General features: G+C 36.5%; 1 protein-coding gene across 2 annotated transcripts; it reads right to left on the bottom strand.

Annotated features, from left to right (window-relative positions):
* Positions 1-3,694: 3,694 nt before the first annotated feature.
* LOC129903905 (agamous-like MADS-box protein AGL17) lies at positions 3,695-5,152 on the bottom strand. 2 transcript variants are annotated; one of them, XM_055979425.1, is made up of 2 exons: positions 5,048-5,152; positions 3,695-4,665 (listed from the first exon to the last, which is right to left on the bottom strand). In XM_055979425.1, the coding sequence occupies exons 1-2, from the start codon at positions 5,055-5,057 to the stop codon at positions 3,785-3,787; spliced, it is 891 nt and encodes a 296-aa protein (XP_055835400.1). In that variant the 5' UTR covers positions 5,058-5,152; the 3' UTR covers positions 3,695-3,784. The 2 variants fall into 2 exon arrangements, with proteins under 2 accessions (XP_055835400.1, XP_055835401.1); XM_055979426.1 differs by lacking the exon at positions 5,048-5,152 and adding an exon at positions 4,961-5,011.
* Positions 5,153-21,035: the final 15,883 nt, after the last annotated feature.

The raw sequence follows: 21,035 nt of genomic DNA, 5'->3' as shown, positions 1-21,035 counted from the left end.
CCGGCTCACGTGATAATGTCTAAGGAACTTAAGAGACAATAGCTTAATTATAATTAATAGGGTTGAGTTCCCATAACTCAGCTAAAATCTAGTCAGCAAACTCAAAACATGCGAAAAATCATTCTAGGAATTGAAAGAAAATCCTACCAAAACTCTAACAACCATCAAGTCTAAGAGAGGAAATGCAATCCAAAAAGAAAGTCACAAAAAATAAAATTAGTGTCTGAACATCTAAGTCCCGAAAGAAGGACTGGGATAAAAGAGAGTCCACTGCAGCACAAAAGAAATAGCTCATCCTTAAAATCGAACAACTATCACTCCTCTAAGCGAGGTCTCTCTGCAATAGTGTAGTATCAATACACAAAATCAACAGCATACTGATAGGATCACATGGCTAGCTAGTAAGCGAGTCATGAAAAAGTAAACCTAACACAGTAAGCACATATACACATAATAAACTTAACCATTTTCATCTCAATTAGTATTAAGCAAGATCACAGTTCATTAATCCAGTATCGTGCAATTCACATAAGGGTCCCCTCATGGGACCTACAAATACTTATTTATGGGTCAGAATATGACACCCAATTCAAAGTTATGTCAAAATGTGACACCCGATCCAAATGTATGTTGGAATGTGATATCCGATTCAATTATGTGTCAGAATACGACACCCAATCCAATCATACAAAATAGTTATAATTACAATAATGGTCAACATCATATCATCAAGAACCGGTTCATCACAAGTTAGGCCAGTAAATGATTATTTCACATAATTCATAACATGCTTCCTTATTTATACACACATATGCATACAATGAAGTAATTTAGCAAGTACATGAAACGCATACGGGAAACAAAACCATCACCTACCTCGAATTCGAGCTTCAACAACTCTAAGGTGTAGAAGCTTTCCCTTTTTGGGTTTGTTCCACTTGTTCTTGGTCTAAAGATAGTAAATACAAACAAAAGATCAATATAATGGTCTACTTTACTCGAATTATAGTATAATTCTCCTCCTAGACCAATCGATGATCCTAAACCCCACCTAGGGCTAATTTCCACCATTACCCATAAGCCAAAACCCTTCCACAATGATCACCCATCATAGCTTATGGGTTCTAAAAATTGAATTATAAGTTTAAGGAGTATAAATCTTACTTTTGGCGTGAGAAAATCTTACCTTCGGCGTGAGAAAATCTTACCTTCGGCGTGAGAATCCGTGGAAAAGTGATCAAAATTTCCCTAGATTGCCTCCTAACGTCTTAAGAATAGTTTTTATGTAGAAAAGTGTTTTTGGGGTTTTTACCCTGTGTTAATCTGTGCGGGACCATCGCGCACTGGTGAGATTATTCCCACTCTGGCGGGTTGCACAAAAAAAAAGCTTAGAACTTGAGCTCCAAACTCTCATTTCACAACACACCCTCAATCCATGGCATCTTAAATTATACCCTTCATGACAAATCAAATTCTGGGAGTTTTACTCACCCAAATGCAATTCCGTAAAGTCGTAACAGCTTTTATCGTCTTGGCTATCAGCGAACTCAATCAGATAGTTGATTCCACCCCCACCTATTACCGGGTCACCCTAAACTTCACCTGACTCAAAATTTATCCGAGTCTGGCCTAGGCTAAAATTTTTCGAAGTTACTACCCAAAGTTTTCTGGCCTAAATTCCTTTACACTGACCTATCCATAAAGATGGAAATAGGTCATTACAGAATCCATATCCAAACTGTTAGTGTACCAGCTAGCGTGGTGCCCATTTTAATAGTTAGTGTATCAGCATGGTACCTATTCCAAATGCACCGACGTGGTGCCCGATTGAATTTTACCATTATGGCACCCAATCTAAATATATCGACGTGGTATCCGATCCATCATGAAAACACATATCATAATCACAATCACAATAAATAACACACATACTTCAAGTAACATATTCATTGCATGCAATTTGATCACATTTATCATTTGATTCACATTCTTTCTCTTTTTTCTAATCATATATCATGCATGCAGTACTAACGAAGTAGTTTACAGGCACATATAACACAAACATAAAAACACAATCATCACCTAACTCGAAACAAGTTTGGAACTCTAAAGAACTTGAGCTTTCCCTTTTTCCAATGCCTTGACTTGTTTTTGGTCTAAAACAAACAAAGAGTACAAGTAATCAATGAATAATGACTAAAATACTTGAATTACATTAAGATCCTAACCCTTGTCCAATTTCATGATCACACCATCAAACTAGGGCTTTTTCCACCATTAATTTCATGTTAAAACCTTCCCCTAAGAGAATTCTCACAGATTCTAAGGTCTAAGAATCGAATTACAAGTTAGATGAATGATTAACATATCTTTACCCAAGGATTTGGTGGAAAACCGAAAATAAAAAGCCCTAGGTCTTCTCTAGGTCTCCAAGAACAAAGTTGCAGAAATAAAAATGGTTTTGAGACTTTTCTGACTTAAACCTCGTGACTGTCCCGCTATAGCCCCACCATAGTGGCTTGCACGGAGACAGAAACTCAATTTTTCCCCCAAATCCTCATTTCACAACACAACTTTAAACCTTGACGTTCTAAAATAATAATTTTACGCTAATTTTAATTCGGGGAGTTCTACTCATCCGAATTCACTTCTGTAACATACGGATTCCTTAACAACTTAGCTATCAAAAATCAAATCCAAACTTAGACAACAACTCCAATCCATTCCCGGATTGCCTAGATCTCACATCATTCAGATTTTGTCTGATACCAGCCTAGCCCCAAAATTTTTAATTTATTGATCAAAAGTTTTCTGGCCTAAAATTTTTCCCATTGGCTTACCTATAACGACAGACATGTCGTTACATAATTTTGATTTTTGGGATGAGCCTTTTAGCATGTTATTTTTTCATGATCTAGGTGTTTATTTTGTTTTTAGTACTTACTTTTTATTTTTATTTTGGAGGAGCTTGGGGTGACGAAATGGTAAATTGCAAGTGTTACGATAGTTTATTTAGTGAAGACTACTTTCTATGCTTAAGTTTGTTCTTGTGATTCATTTTATGTATCCTTTTTTAATATAATTTTTTTATGTATATTAATTTATGTGTTTCTCGAGTTTGGGAATCTTTTTTCCAAGTTTCCTTGGGTATAGTGATTAGAGAAAGACAACTTATAGTTAAGTGATTTTTTCTTCTTTGTGGAATGAGTAGGTTCACTTTAATGTTGGAGTTCAAGCTTTTTGACTCCATAAAAAAATATATATATGTGTGTGTGTGAGAAAAACTACGCTATCTTTATATGTTGATTGATACCTAGCTAAGAGACTGAGTAAATAGCTCCTACTTCCAGCTGGAATGAATTCTTCAGTGAAGTTCACCACGAAAATTTTCTTATATCTATGATTCAAATGGCTAATTTTACTGATATATGAACATTCATCTCCATTTTAACTAAATAAACTAATGACATTGAAATAATTGGATTTTTGGTATGTTGTTTTGAAGATGTTGTACAATGCAGACTTCTTGTATAACTTCTTACACTTTTCCTTTACTGCTGTGATATCATGATTACCTTGTTATATTTCATCTAAGTAAAAGTGAACAGAGGGAGTATTATTATTGTATTTGGTTAAAAAATTGTATTATATATCACAAAAGAGAAGCACCAAAAAATTAATATTACAAGCCACATTTAATCTAACAAAAAAACAGTTCCTAATTTGTTTACTCCAACAGCGAGGAACTGCTAAATATATATATACTGATGATCAAAAATAAAATCTAGAGGAATCCATAAGGCATATCATGAGTAGAGTCATTGTATATGAAAGGGTACTGATTCATAGGTTGCATAGTTGAAGTTGAACCAACCCCATCATTATTCCCCATAGGCTGCATTGTCAAACTTGAACCACTTTCATCATTTGCCAACCAGTTTTCTGCCTCAATCATCGTAGAATAATTTGCATTGCAAAATTGATAGTCCTCGATAGTAAGAAGCCCATTATCCATACCCTCTGCCATTGAATTCACACCAATAATTGGAATATTTGCTTGAAAGAAGTTGTTGTAATCGGTAAAAGGATTCACATAAGAAATAGGCCACAGAGTAGTTTGGTTCGTCAAGTTGTTGTCGTTCAAGAGCTCAGGGAAGTCCCATATTTCTTGATGAGAAAGAGAACTTGCAATATTTGAATCTTGAATTTTCTTGTTTTTCAAGAATTCAACTTTTCCTTTTGCATTCTCCATCTTTTTCTCAAGAAGTCCAACAAGATTCTGCAATTCTTTTTCAGATAAATAGTCAAATCTTGAATCCCAAGTGGGATACTTTTTTGGTACGATATCAACCTTTTTCTTTTGATCATCTTCAAAGTAGTTGGACAAGGTCTTGTCCCTTTTGCTCCGGCCTTGGAATGGTTGGTTTTTGTAGAGATTTATTAGCTCCTTAACTTCATTTGGATCATTTGGCCAGATTTGATCATGTTGATGATTATTTCCTTCATATATGATCATGCATGCTTTGATGTTACAAAGTATTGAGAGTTGGGAGATTTTCTTGACTAAGCCAGCCTTCCGTTTCACTAAAGTTGTCATCCTCTTCTTGTGATCTTGAATAAGTTCCACTTTGATTTTTGATCTTCCCATTTTACTTGGTAAGAACTCTAAAGTCAAAAAATTAAAGAAGTTGTACAATTACAAATTTTCTAGAATTTTAACAAGTATTAAAAAACTTCAAGAACATATATTCGTATTACTCCACCAAAAGAAGGAAAAAGAAATTAATGTATTTACCAGATTGTTGATGAAAGAAAGATTCAAAATTAACAAACGTGAAAAAATAAAAAGAAGGCAGAGTTGTCTGGTGTGTAATTAGTGATTTAGTTCCATCAGAATAGCAGGCCCCAAAAAAAGAAGCAAAAATCCCCAAATTCAGTTGGCTCAAATACGAAAACATACCGAAGATGAATAAAAAGGAAATAAATTCGACCGATTAAATGAAGAACCAAACGAACTGAGCAAACAAAAGATGAAGGAGATACATACCTACATACATAAAAAGATCTGATGAAAGGCGATGTAAAATGTTAATATTAATTTAATTGTAAGAAGCACGCAATTGCAAAGTTGGAAGAAATCCCGAGTAGAATATAAAAAAATTATCTATTTATTGTTACAATTATTTTTTATCTCTTAGAGTTTGTTTGGTAAGTTTCCAATTTTATTATGTTTGGTTAGTTTAAATATTTTGGAAAATGTATTTCAAATCAACTCATTTTTTTCAAATTTATGAAAAATGACTTTCTTTCAAAAATTAAGGAAAATATTTTCCAAAACTTTGTCCAAGCTCAAATTACAATGTTTTCTTCTTACCCCACCCTTATCACAAACTCCCTCTCCCCCCAAAAAAAATTAAAATTTCTTTTTTAAAAAATAATTAAAAATTTATTTTTGAAAAATATTTTACTTTTTGAAAATTTCAATTTTTTACCCATCTTTATCCCGACCACCTACTCCCAAAAAAATTAAAAACTTTACTTTTTTTTAGAAAATATTTCAAAATTTAAAATTTTCATTTTTTTACCCCACCCTGCCCCTTCCCCATACCAGCCCCAACCCCCATCCTCAACGACCCCCGGCCCCTTCCCCCTCCCGCCCCACAAAAAAATTTAAAAATTTATTTTTGAAAAATATTTCAAATTTTGTAAGTTTTTTTTTTTTACCCCACCCCTACCCCGACCCCTCTATCACCACCAGTCCCCCCCTCCACACACAAAAAAAATTAAATTTTATTTTTCAAACTATTTCACATTTGAAAATTTTATTTTTTTACCCACCCCACCAGCCCCCCTCCCCCGCACACAAAAATTTTAAAAATAGTTTTGAAAATTTCATTTTTTCACTCCATTCCTAACTTCGCCCCCCTGCCATCGCCCCAACCCCCCTCTCCCGTGACACTCTCATAAAGTAATTTAAAAAACTATTTCTTTAAAAAGTTAAATTATTTGAAAGTTAAGTCTGGAGTCGGGTGTGGTTGGATTTCGATTCAAAAGTCGAGATCGAGTATAAATTTGAAAGTCGAATCTTATGTTGAAAGTCAAGTTGGGTCCCACATCAGGTGTCGGGGTCGGATCCTATTAATACTAGAAGCTTAACATTAAATTTATTTCAAATAAATTATGAGTAGAAAATTTCTACACGTTTAATAACATTGATCGACCAAAATATCCATTAAATATTAAATGACTTTTATATCCTGAAGGAGTAAATATATAATAGTTATAACTTTAATTAATTTCAAAGTTCTACATATTTGCATAATAATTAAATAATAATTATTTAAAGAAAATAGTAAATTATAATTTTGTTTATTGTAAAAAATAATAAATGATAATTTTATCTATTATAGAGTTTTTCAATAAAGGCAATGTTCAATTAACAATTCAATGAGATACAACCTTCCGTTATTAACCTTTTTCCTAAATTCAAGATGATTCGAGACCCAACTTTTGGATCCCGAGTCGGATCGGGGTCGGATCTCAATTTGAGTGTTGGATTCCGAGTTAGAAATCGAGGTAAGATTTTGGGGTGTTGGGTAGGGGTGTACATAGCTTGGTTTGGTTTGGTTTTTCATTAAAAAATAACCAAATCAATTATGTCGGTTTATAAAACTTATAAACCAAATCAAACCAATCTAATATCAATTTTTTCGGTTTCGATTTTAGTCGGTTATTTCAGTTTTATTGATTTTTCAATTTTTTTTACATTTACACCATGATTGAAAATAGATCAAATTAAAGATGTTGTCCCTTGATCATGTGATTTAATGTTGCACTTGAAGTTCTCAATTGAAGGTTGTTCCCTTGTTCGTGTGATTATACTGTTTAATGATATCTCAAAGATACTTGAATAAATAAAATAGAAAAAAAATAAGATATACAATGCCATCTTCAAGACATTGTCTTAGGAAAACATATTAAGAACTCACGAAAAGACACAACACATGTCAATTATTTTACTTATATTACAAGCCCAAATATAAAATAATATATGTAAATATTGAAAGTTATAAACTAATTTAAAAGATACTTACAAAGCATATTATAATTAATAATTTTTGTGTATAAAAAAAGTAAAATTATACATGTATTATGTCTGTTTGGTTTGAATTTTGTTTGACTTTTTGTTTTCTATTCATACCGAACCAAACCAACAATGATCGATTTATTTTTTTCAATGCCAAACCAATCAAACCAAACCACAACTCATTTTTTTTATCGGTTCGACTTGGTTCATCGTTTCGATTTGACTTGACGATTTAGCTTGTACACCCCTAGTGTCAGGTTTGGGTCGTCCCGAGTTAGGTGTCAGGGTAAGGTTTCGTGTCGAACATTGGAGTCGAGTTTTAGATCGAGAGTTGAGGTCGGGTCCCAGATCAAGTGTTGAAGTGTATCCTTAATCGATCGTCTGGATTAGAACCCAATTCAAAAGTAGGATCTCTTGGTTGGGTCCTGATTCAAAAGTCGGGTCCCGAATCAAAAGTTGGAGTCGGGTCCTAGATCGGATTCGGGATCAGATCCCGATTCACAAGTCAGATCCAGAGTCGGATTCGGGGTCTGATCTCGAGTGGAAAATCGAGCCAGGTCAGGAGTGGCAAGTTGGGGTCGGTCTCGTGTCGGATATTAAGATCGGGTGGGGTCAGATATTAGTTTGAAAGTCGGGTGCTGGGTCAAATCTTAGGTCGGAAGTCAGACTTTGATTTGAGATTCAGATCATGTCCTAGGTCTGGAGTTGGTGTCGGAAGTGCAGTCCTGAATCACTGTCGAGTTGAGATGTCAAGGTCGGATGTGGTGGTCGATTTTTGAGTTGGGTCCAGAGTCGAATATCAAAATCGGATCTCGAGTCAGAAGTCGTGTCTTGAGTCGAGTCCTGAAATAACTGTTGGATCAGGAAATGGGTCAAGAGTCAGGGTCAAGTCTTGGTTTAGAAATAGAGTCTCGATTTAGGTATCGGGTGTCTAGGTCGAATGTCGTGGTCGAATCTAGAGTTGGGTGTCAGATTGGGACTCTGAATTAGTCATTAGAGTTCTTTTTTGTATGATAATTTATAGGGACTAACGTGCAAAGCACGATCATAGACACTAGTTATTATAAAAGCACGAATATAAATATTGATTGACCAAAATATCCACTAAAAATTATTTACTTATTTTCCCTTTTAAATTAACATTTCTTCCATCTAAAAAATTACTAAATGGTATAAATGTAATTTTGTACTAGGACTAAACAAAACATATTTCTATTAGTACTAAGTTTACATGATACATATTATCCATTTAATATTAGGAGCTTAAAATTAAATATATTTCAAGTAAACTATGAGTAGAGACTTTTTGAGCATTTTATAATATTGGTTGACCAAAATATTCATTAAATATTGAATGACTTTTACATCCTTAATGAGTAAATATTTAATAATTATAACTTTAACTAATTGCAAAGTTCTACATATTTGTATAATAATTAAATAACAATCATTTAAAAAAAATAATAAATGACAATTTTGTCTATTGTAGAAAAATAGTAAATGATAATTTCATCTTTTACAGTCTTTCAATAAAGGACAAAATGTTCAATCAACAATTCAATAAGATAAAATCTTCCTTCATTAACCTTTTTTCCTAAATATAAGATGATTTGAGACCTTACTCCCGGATTCCGAATTAGATCAGGATCGGATCTCAATTTGAGTGTCAGATCCTAAGTCAGAAATCGAGGTAAGATATCAGGTAGGGTATCAGGGTGGAGTTTAGTGTCGGGTATCAAAGTCAAATTTTAGATCAAGAGTCGAGGTCGGGTTCCTAATCAATTATCAAAATGGGTCCTTAATAGATCGTCGAGATTGAGCATCAGGATTGGATCCCAATTCAAAAATTAAATCTCGTGGTTGGATCTTGATTTGAAAGTTGGGTCCTGAATTCAGAGTTGGAGTGGATTCCTAGGCTGGAAGTTGAGACTAGGTCTTAGGTCAAAAGTCAGGGTCAAGTGTCGGGGTCAGATCTCGGTTCCCAAGTCAAGTTTAGGATCTAATGTTGGGGTCGAGTCGGAAGTTGGGCGGGGTTTGGACTCGAAAGTCGGGGTCACGTATCGTGTCGGATGTCAGGGTGCAGGGTTGAATCTCAGGTTGAAAGTTGGCTCCCGATTTAGGATTCGAATTGGGTCCTAGGTTTGTAGTTGATATCGAAAGTCGGGTCCCGAATCCGTGTCGGGTGTCAGATGTTGAGGTCGGATGTCGGGGTCGAGTTTTGAGTTGGGTTCAAGGTTGAATGTTGGGATCGGATCTCGGGTCGATTCGTGGGACAAGTGTTGGATCGGGTCCTGGATCGAGAGCCGGGTCGAGTCTTTGTTCAAAGGTTGAGTCTCGATTCAGGTGTCGGATGTCGGATTCGAGTCCTGATTCGGGTGTCTGGATGGTACTCCAGATTAGTCATCGGGTTTATTTTTATATGATAATTGTTAGGGAGTAACGTGCAAAGCATGTTCATAGACACTAGTTTAATTAAACACTTCAAGCTCAAACTAAATAGATTATCAAATAATTAAATTTAAATATCTTAACTTTGAATGTCTTCTAAAGATAACAATCGCTATAATATTTATTTTGGTAATTTAAAGTATTATGAAATATTATATAAGAAAAATAATAATATTCTAATTGGCATATTCAATAAGCTGAAGTCTTAATTTTATTTTAAAACACTTTTAGAATAATATCACGATCCAAATTCGAGTGTGATGACACCTGTCCTTTACCACCGGACAAGTCAGCCTAAAATTCAATATTTATGAAGAATAAAGCAAAAACAGTCTAAATAAGTAAATAATAAAAGAAAGTGGAAGTCTTTCAACGTAAATACCCCCAAAGATTGGTTGTCACATGTATAAGCTGCTAAAATAACGTTTCGGAAATAGAAATACAAGTCTCAATATGTCTTCAACTCTCAAACAGAGTAAAGCATACAAATACAGGGAGTGCGAGAGTTCGCTGGATATCAATGGCTACCTCTCTCAATCTCTATAAGCCTCGAATGATCAAAAAGAGACAGTGATCAAAGTCCAGGATCAGAATCTACAAAAGTGTAGAAGCAAGAGTGAGTACTAAACAACACGGTATCGAAAAAGCTAACTAGAAAAACTAAGTAAATCTAAAAGGATTCACGAACTCCTTTCCAATCCAACCGAGCCTCCAGACTACAACTTGCATAGAAAATCTAGCCCAACCTAACAGTTGATTTTAAACAATTCAATAAGGTTTAGATCACAGTTCAAAATCACAAGATATATCGTACAAATACTAAAAAGTCACAAATAAGAATCAAACTGTCAACACAGATATAAAAAATATGTATATGCACACTCAATGATCATGCATGTATGCAATTGTCGGCAAAGACCTCGACATAATAAAATCGAATCGGCAATGATCTCGGTCTCACAATTTCTGACCGAAAATGACCTCAGTCTCTCAACCTCACCGGAAATGACCTCAGTAATATAATTCCACTGAAAATAACCTTAAAAATATAATCCTGTCGGAAATAACCTCGGCAATATAATTCTGTCGAAAATGACCTTGGCAATATAATTTTGCCAAAAATGACCTTGGCAATATCATATCTCTGACTGGAACTAACCTCGGTCTCACAATCTTATGCCTCTCATTACTATGTTTTAGAATCAATGCAAACAGCATGCTCACGCAAGTAATGAGGAATAGTCAATTCAGACAAACCACAATCACAATTAGACTATCATGTATTTAATCAAATACACATATATATCTAGATTACGTCATATAAGATTTCAATACTCAACAATATCACACATTGTCTTTTATTAACCCTGTCTATTCATTTTAGATTACTTCATATCACAATTAAACTCGTAACCACATCCCCATTACGACCCAACACATATACAATAAGATATTCAGAAATTCTAAGAGATTCATAGAGTTTTAAGAGTATACTTGCCATAGCCAAGACGCGATCAATCAATCCACGTGTGCCTTTCCCTTTCGATTATATTCCGAATCTCCACAATCTATTCAAGTATTGTTTCACAATCAAAAACCAAATCTAACGATACTAAAAATGTGAAATTCAGCAAAAAAGGGGTTAAAGGCTCAAAATCCGACTTCGCAAAAATATGGGTTTAAATTCGGGAATTTTTGAATGATATTGTTCCTCTTAGTCTTAGAAACTCAGTAGTGAAAACTGTTTCAAAAACCCATATCAAATGAAGTCACAATCACCATTTTAAGAAATTGTCAAAGTTCTTAAAAAGGGTTATTTTCATCCATTGAAATCCCCAAATTCATGTTAAAATAATCAATTAATCATTGAGAAATGACAAAATAGAGTCAAAATAACTTATCTAATGAAATCCCACGAGAAATCCTTCTCCAAATCACCCCTACCGAGCTACAAAGTTCAAAAATGGAGAAAATAGCATAAACCCCGGCCAAAACCCCTCTTAGATGTCGCTTAAGCGACATTCGCTTTTGCGGACATTTGGTCGCTTTAACGACCTCTGCCTCATCGCTTAAGGGACCAGGGGCTCGCTTAAGCGAACTCCGCCTAAGTGAACCCTGTCAAAAAAGTGACACGCTTGTAGCTAAAGCGACATCTTGTCGCTAAAGCAGATGTCGCTTTAGCGACACCCCTTTGCTAAAGCGAGCCCTCCATCAGGCATAACTAAAGTTCCAAATTGAACCTCGAGATTCGTTCGGGATACCATATACACAAACCATATATGCAACCCTATTAAATTTGATATTACGGACTCAACGGAACCATCCAAATTTGGGTTCGAGCCCTTCTTGACCCAAAAAACAAAAAGTCGCAACTAAATCAACATTATGCCTCAAAATACCAAAACATCATCGGATCTTCTGAAAAATCCACGGGAACTCTCCCTAAAACTAAAATCACCCTCCGAATCCAATGGAGTAGTCTGAATCCCATTTTGAGCATCCGATCCTCAAATGTTGGCCAAAGTCATACCTATGGCCAAAAATTCAACTATTTCCAACTCAACACCTCAAATCCACGATATAACCCCAAATATATTTTCGTCAACTCTCCTAGACCAATTTTAATGTTTCAAAACTGGTGGAATCGACATAATTTCATTCCGAGACTCAAAACTCCTGATGACCTCAAATACCACTTTTGAGTCATTTCTAAACCTCTAAAACTTAATTAAAGTTTATCAAAAATCTCAACTTTATAAGAAAATCACGAAAATGACATCACATATCAACCAATTATGATTCGAGAAAACTACTAGGAGGGATAAAATAGTCTTTTTATTAAAATTTCCAAAAATGACCTTCAAGGTCATTACATCATCCACCACTAAAAACCATGTTCATCGTCAAACATAAAGTAAAAGAAAGTACTTGAAGCCTCGAACAGTTGTGGATATTGGGCCTATATATCGTCCTTCAACTCCCAAGTTGCCTCTCTGACTGAGCAATGCCTCCACTGTACCTTTACTGAAGTTATCTCCTTGGTACTAAGCTTACAGATATGTTTATCAAGAATGGCTATAAGCTTCTCCTCAAAAGTCAAATCTGGGCCCAACTCTATCGTGTCAAGAGATAACACATTAGAATCATCCGGAACATACTTTTGAAGCATGAAAACATGAAACACCAGATGTACTGCTGATAAGCTAGGTGGCAAGGACAATCTATAAGCCACCTCTCCCATCTCAGCTGAATCGAACCACCGTATAGAAGATCGATACCGCCTACCATACAATGCCTTGATTGGGGCCATCTGAATGCTGGAATGATAATTGTTGTTGTAGGCAAACTCTACTAAAGGCAAATGTTGATCCCATCTAGCACCAAATTCAATAACACAAGCTCAGAGCACATCCTCCAACACCTGAATTGTCCGCCCGAACTGGCTATCAGACTGTGGGTGAAAAGTTGTACTCATGTCAAGCCTAGTTCCTAGGCCCTCCTGTAAAGCCTATTAAAAGTGCGAAGTGAACACTGAACCCCGATCCAAAACACTGGATACTGGGACTCTACAAAGTCGAACGATCTAACTGATATACAACTGAGCTAGCCTGTCAGCCGTGTACTTCACCTTAACTAGAATGAAATGGGCAGACTTGGTCAGTCTGTCAACCACCACCCATATAGAATCATAACCACCCATAGTGGGAGGCAAACATACAACGAAGTTCATGGTGATCCGCTTTCACTTTCAAGTAAGAATGGGCATCCTATGACTCACACCTCCAGCCCGCTGGTGCTCACACTTGACCTGTTTACAGGTCAAACACTTGGACACGAACTCTGCGATGTCCTTATTTATCCCATACCACCAATAATGCTAACTAAGGTCATGATACATCTTTGCAGCTCCCAGATGAATAAAATATGAAGAGCAATAATCCTCCTCTAGTATTAATTTGATCAAATTGCCCATCTTGGGCACACAAATTCAACCCCCAATCCTCAAGACACCCTCTGAATTAGGTTTATCCTCTTTGGCTTCACCCCTCAACACCCTGTCTCAAATAAGACATAAATTTTCATCATCAAACTGCCTCTCTCGAATCTTCTCAACTAAGGAAGAGCAAGCCTCAATAGAAGCAATAAATCCTCTACCCTCCTTAGAAACACACAATCGAACTAGACTGACTGCTAATCTCTGAACATCTCTATCTAGGGAACTCCTGTCAACACTAACCACCACGAGATTCCCCAAACTAGGAGCCTTCCTACTTAAAGCATCGACCACTAAATTGGTCTTTCTCGAGTGATATAAGATATTCATGTCATAGTCCTTCAGTAGCTCAAGCCATCTGCCCTGTCTCAAATCAGATCTCCTAACTAAAGATGTATTGAAGACTCTGGTGATCAGTGAATATCTCACAATGCACACCATACAAGTAATGATGCCATAGCTTCTGCACAAATACCTCCGCCACTAACTCTAGATCATGGGTAGGGTAGTTCTTCTCATGCACCTTCAACTGTCTAGATGCATAGGCAACTACCTTCCCATTTTGCATCAGAACTCTACCCAAACCAACATCAGAAGATCATAATACACGGTGAAGTCTACCCCCTCCTCGAGTAAGGTCAAAATAGGAGTTGAAGTCAACAAGGTCTTGAGCTTTTAAAAGCTTGCCTCACACTCATCAGACTAATGAAAACCTATTGACTTTTAAGTCAGTCTAGTCAGTGGGGTCGCAATAATAGAGAACCCCTATACGAAGCATCAGTAATATCCAGCCACATCCTCAAAACTTTGAATCTTAGTGGGGGAAGTAGGCCTGGTCTAGCCCCTAACCGCCTCAATCTTAGCCGGATCCACCCTAATACCCTCCTTGGACACCACGTGTCCTAGAAATGCCGTAGAATCAAGCCAAAACTCATATTTGGAGAACCTGACATACAACTTTTGCTCCCTCAATTTCTGAAGCACCAACCTCAAATGAATAGCATGATCCTCCTCTGCCTTGGAGTACACCAAGATATCATCAATCAAAACAATCACAAAGGAGTCCAGATACGGCCTAAATACCCTATTCATCAACTCCACGAATGTTGTTAGGGCGTTAGTCAGCCCAAATTACATAACCAGAAACTCGTAATGGCTATAACGAGTCCATAAAGCGGTCTTACTAATATCTGATGGTCTAATCCTCAACTGATGATACCCAGCTCTTAAATTGATCTTAGAAAAAAAGGCCTCTCCCTGAAGCTGATCAAACAAATCATCAATATAAGGAAAAAGATATCTTTTCTTGACTGTCACCTTGTTCAATTGCCTATAATTGATGCACATCCTCATATACCCATCTTTCTTTTTCACAAAAAGAACTGGTGCACCCCAAGGTGGCATACTAGGGCGAATAAACCCCTTACTCAACAGATCCGACAACTGATCCTTCAATTTTGCCATAGCCATACGATAAGGTGGAATAGAAATGGGCTTAGTGCCCGGATCCAAGTCAATAGCAAAGTTAATATACTTATCTGGAGGGAATCTCAGAAGATCAGTAGGGAACACATCGGCGAACTCCTTAACCACGGGAATAGACTCCATGGGAGGTGACTCAACATAATATCCCAAATAAAAGCCAAATAGGACATGCACCCTCTAGAAATAAATCTGTCAATATGCATATAGGAGATGACCTTACTAGGATAGGAACCGCTAGTGCCTTTCCACTCAATCCTCAAAATACCCGGTATCGATAGAGTCACAGTCTTAGCATAGCAATCAAGAATAGCACGATATAGAGAAAGCTAATCCATATCCAATATCACATCAAAGTCTACCATCCCTAGTATAATCATATCTACCCAAGTATCGTACCCAGCTAAATAAATAAGACAGGATCGATACACTCGATCCACTACTAAAGGCTCAGCCACGGGTTTAAATACATTTATAGGCACGGGCATGCGATCACAAGTCAAACCAAATACAGATGTAAAATAGGAAGACACACAAGAGAAGGTAGATCCAGGATCAAATAACACAGATGCAGGTTGATGGAAAGCGGGGACGATACCTGTAATGACTGCATCAAAAGCCTCAGCCTCAGGTCTCCCTAGAAAAGCATAACGCTGAGCTCTGATACCACCACCCACCTAAACCATACCCTTACCTCGCAGAACCACATCACCACCACCAGAGGCTATACCACCTCTACCTATCTGAGATCTACCCCGACCTCTAGCTAGAGGCGCTAAATCTCTCTCTAGAGCCAATGAATAATTATGCTAGGGACTTGAATGAGTCTGTAGTGGGCACTAGCGCATCAAATAACCCAGATCTCCGCAGCTAAAACACGACTTCAGGACAGAAGACTGTTGCGATGACCTTGATGGAATACCATAACCACCTCGACCTGAACTCTAAGATCCTCGGACTAACTACCCACTATCGACTGCTGGCATAGAAACGTGAACAGGACTATGGCGCTGAAACTGACTGCTTCCTCTATGTGAATCCCTACCTCCAGATGAGGTACCCAAAAACTAACCACTAGCATGGGACCTCTTAGGGTCCCTAAACTTCTCTCTGACCATAAATTCTGCCTTATTGGCGATGCTCATAATGGACTAGAAGGAATCCCCCTCACGGGCAGATCTGAACACATAGGATCGAATAAAGAAGGTCAAACCCTTTACAAACCTGCAGACTCTCTCTGCATCAACTAGGATCAACGATGTAGCATGCCTCAATAATTAGCAAAAATGGGCCTTATACTCGGCAACTGACATGCCTCCTTGAGTCAAACTCTCAAATATTAGTCTACTCTCCTTCTGTACCCTCCATGGGATGAAACGGTCCTCAAAGGTACTAGCAAAAACTCCTCACTCAATCGGAGGAATCCAACTTTTTTGGACCTCATAAATGTCCTCCCGCACTCCCTGGCTGACCTACGGAGCTGGAGTGTAACAAATTGAACATCCCGGGCATCTGCCATGCTCACTGCCTCTAATATCTTACGACACAATGTTAAAAACTCATTACCACCTATAATTGGGGTGGTTTAAATTTCTAAAATCTCTCATAGCACTGCTGATCTACTATAGTAATGACCATATTCAAAGCAATCTGTGCACCGACAGTTGGTGCAAGAACCAATGGTGGCTGGCCCACCTGATCTTGAACCACTAGGACCTGATGTTGCTCTAGAGTCTGTATACCAATCATAGTCTATGAACCTTGTGGTGTGCCTGTGACACCCTAAGTAAAACTCTCCTACATACCCAGCATCCTCAATAAGTTCTCTTAAAGCAACGGTGGTGCAGGTTCTGGAGGAACCTTGTTCTCAACAATCTCAACCTGTAGCTCTAGGAGGCCTCTCTAGCACGACCTCGGGCAGGTGCTATTTCTTATGCACGGCCTCTACCAACAACCTTTCCACGACTAGGGCTCTCACTCAGCCCCTACCTCTACCCCTAGCTGGGGTCTCAACAGCTACCTCGAGGACTTCCTTTACTCTATCAATAGATGTAGATCTAGTCCTCGACATCTATAAAAATAATATGTAATACTTAGCACTAGCGATAATGAAATGGCAAGACAAGAAAGAATGAATAAAGGAAGTTTCCTAACATTCTTTATAGACTCTTGAAGATAAGTACAAAAATCTTTATACTGATCCTCGAGACTCTACTTAGACTTGGCTTGTACAAGTGAGACCTATGAACCTGGGCCTCTGATAACAATTTGTCAACACCCAAATCTGGGTGTGAGACACCTGTCCTTTACCACCGGACAAGTCAACCTAACACCCAATATTTACGGAGAATAAAGTGGAAATAGTCTAACTAATTAAATAATAAATGAAAGCGGAAGTTTTTCAACTTAAATACCCCAAAGATTGATTGTCACATGTACAAGCTGCTAAAATAATGATTTAGAAAATAGAAATACAAGTCTCAATATGTCTTCCACTCTAAAAAAAAGTAAAGCATAAAAATACAGGAAGTGCGAGAGTTCGCTGAATATCAATGGCTACCTCTCTCAAACTCTAGATGCCTCAAATGATTAGAAAGAGACAGTGATCAAAGTCCAGGTTCGGAACCTACAAAAGTGTAGAAGCAAGGGTGAGTACCAAACTACACGGTACTAAGAAAGCTAACTAGAAAAACTAAGTAAATCTAAAAGGATTCACGAACTCCTTTCCAACCCAACCAAACCTCCAGACTACAACCTGCAAAGAAAATCCAGCCCAACCTAATAGTTTGTGCTAAAAAGTTCAATAAGATTCAGATCACAGCTTAAAATCAAAAAATATATCATACAAATACTCACAAGTCACAAATAAGCATCAAACTGTCAACACAGATATGCAAAATATGTATATGCATACTCAATGATCATACATGTGTGCAATTACCGGCAAAGACCTCAGCATAATAAAATTAGACCGACAATGACCTCATTCTCACAATCTCTAACCTAAAATGACCTCGGTCCCACAACCTCGCAAGAAGTGATGTTAGTAATATAATCCCACTGGAAATGACCTCGACAATATAATCCTACTGGAAATGACCTCGGCAATATAATTCCATCGAAAATGACCTCAATAATATAATTTCACAAAAAATAACCTTGACAATATAATCCCACCAAAAATGACCTCAGTAATATCATATGTCTGACTGGAACTGACCTCGATCTCACAATCATATGCTTTTCATCACTGTGTTTCAGAACCAATGCAAACATCATGCTTACACAAGTAATGAGGAATAATTAATTCAGACAAACCGCAATCACAATTAGACTATCAAGTATTTCATCAAATACACACATATATTTAGATTACGACATATAGGATTTCAATACTCAACAATATCACACATCATCTTTTATTAATCCCGTCTATTCATTTTAGATTAGTTCATATCATAGTTAAACTCGTACCCTCATATACAATGGGATATTCAGGAATTCTAAGAGATTCATGGAGTTTTAAAAGTACACTTGCCTTAGCCAAGACGCGATCAATCAATCCACGTGTGCCTTGCCCATCTGATTATATTTCGAATTTCCACAATCTATTCAAGTATTGTTTCACAATCAGAAACCAAATCTAACGATACTAAGAATGTGAAATTCAACAAAAAGGGGGTTAAAAGCTCAAAATCCGACTTCGCAAAATAGGGGTTTAAATTCAGAAATTTTTGGATGAAATTATTTCTCTTTGTCTTAGGAACTCAGTAGTGAAAACCATTTTAAAAACCCAGCCCAAATCAAGTCATAATCACTATTATAAGAAATTATCAAAGTTCTTAAAAAAAGGTCATTTTCACCCATTGAAATCCTCAAATTCATGTAAAAATCATCAATTAATCATTGGGAAATGACTAAATAGAGTCAAAATAACTTACCCATTCAAATCCTTCTCCAAATCGCCCCTACAGAGCTCTAAAGTTCAAAAATGGAGAAAATAGCATAAACCTTGGCCAAAACCCCTCTCAGATGTCGCTTAAGCGACTGGGGTTTGCTTAAACGACGTTCGCTTTTGCGGACATTTGGTCACTTTAGCGACCTCCGCCTCATCGCTTAAGCAACCAGGGTCTCGCTTAAGAGAACTCTGCTTAAGTGACCCCTATCGCAAAAGTGACAGGCTTGTCGCTAAAGCGGATGTCGCTGACAGGCTTGTCGCTAAATCAGGTGTCGCTTTAGCGACCCTGCACCAGACCAACTGAAGTTCCAATTTTACCAAGTTTCAAAGTTCCAAATTGACCCTCAAGATTCATTCGGGATCCCATATACACAAATCGTATACGCAACCCTATTAAATTCGACATTACGGACTCAACGAAACCATACGAATTCAATTTCGAGGCCTTCTTGATCCAAAAATCAAAAAGTCGCAACTAAATCAATATTATGCCTCAAAACACCAAAACATCATCGGAGCTTCCGAAAAATCCACAGGTACTCTCCCTACGCCTAAAATCACCATCCGAATCCAATGAGGTCGTCTGAATTCCATTCCAAGTATCCGATCCTCAAATGTTGATCAAAGTCAAACCTATGACCAAAAATTCAACTATTTCCAACTCAACACCTCAAATTCACGATATGACCCCAAATATAATTTCGTCAACTCTCCTAGACCAATTTTAATGTTTTGAAACTAATGGAATAGACGGAATTCCATTCCGAGACTCAAAATTCTGAATGACCTCAAATACCACTTTTGAGTCATTCTAAACCTCTAAAACTTACTTAAAGTTTATCAAAAATCTCAACTTTTCAAAAAAGTCACGGAAACGACATCAGATATCAACCAACTATGACTCGGAAAAACTACCGGAAGGGATAAAGTGGTCTTTTTATAAAAATTTCCAAAAATAACCTTCAGGATCATTACAAATAGTTTTGATAGTTCATGTAACAGTTGATTATATTAAACAATTTTCAAAACTATAATTAATAAGAGAGATTTAAATATTTGTGTTGTTATGTAACGTACAATAATTTATATATATTTAATCTTGTCTTACAAAATATTATAAAGAACTGTTATACTGTCAATTGAAAAAGAAAAATTAATGAATAATTATGATCTATCATAATATTTTTTAGAATTTATGGAAAATAAAAAAATATAAAAAATTAAATAAGAATAATTCTTTTTTCTAAATTTTAGCTTTAGGTCATCTATTCAATTGAGCCGCCCTCGTATGAAACATGGAAAAGAAAAGAAAAGAAAATTATCTTGGCTTCTAAGAGTGAAAACGGCAAGCAACAATACAATTGCCCTAATTATATACGAGTATAAGAGTTTGACGCGTCGTTGCCTGTTTTAGAAACTATACTAATTATAACAATATTTGTCATTCCACCGCTCTTCTTACCCTCTCCTTTTAGGAATTACTCAATTTACAAAAAAATATTATTATTTGATTGAATGAATACTTGAGCACGTTGATTTCAAGTTAAAATTTTATTTGGGCATACAATTTAGATTTCTTAAATTATAACTTTTCCTCATAAACATAAAAATCCCATAATTTGTACTATCAAAACTTCCTCAATTTTTATATAGTTTTACAAAATGACCAAAAAATAATTAATAAATAAGATATCAAAATATCCTAAGCTACTTAATTAATAAATCACATATTTTCATGTTCATTTTATAAGTAAATACTTCGCTATAGAAGGTTTCTGGAGAGGTAGAGGTAGACCGAAATTGTATTAGTGAGAAGAGATTAAACAAGACATGCATGTCGAAATTTCATTTTACCGACATGACCTTAGATAGGAGGGTGTGAGGGACATGAATTAGGCTAGAAGATTAGTAGGTAGCAGTGTGTTGTCTTGTTGTCCGTTCATATTAGCACTCAGTATTGTTCCTATAGTTTCTTGTCCTTCAAATTTTGTTATGATATGTTGATTCCTTTGTACCCTTATTCTTGTATTATTGTGTTGTAGTTTTTGTTATGTTACTATCTATTA

Source organism: Solanum dulcamara, chromosome 9 (assembly GCF_947179165.1).
Source record: "Solanum dulcamara chromosome 9, daSolDulc1.2, whole genome shotgun sequence".
Taxonomy (NCBI): domain Eukaryota; kingdom Viridiplantae; phylum Streptophyta; class Magnoliopsida; order Solanales; family Solanaceae; genus Solanum; species Solanum dulcamara.
The sequence above is the reverse complement of the archived record's forward strand: the minus strand, read 5'-3'. Positions and strand labels throughout refer to the sequence as shown.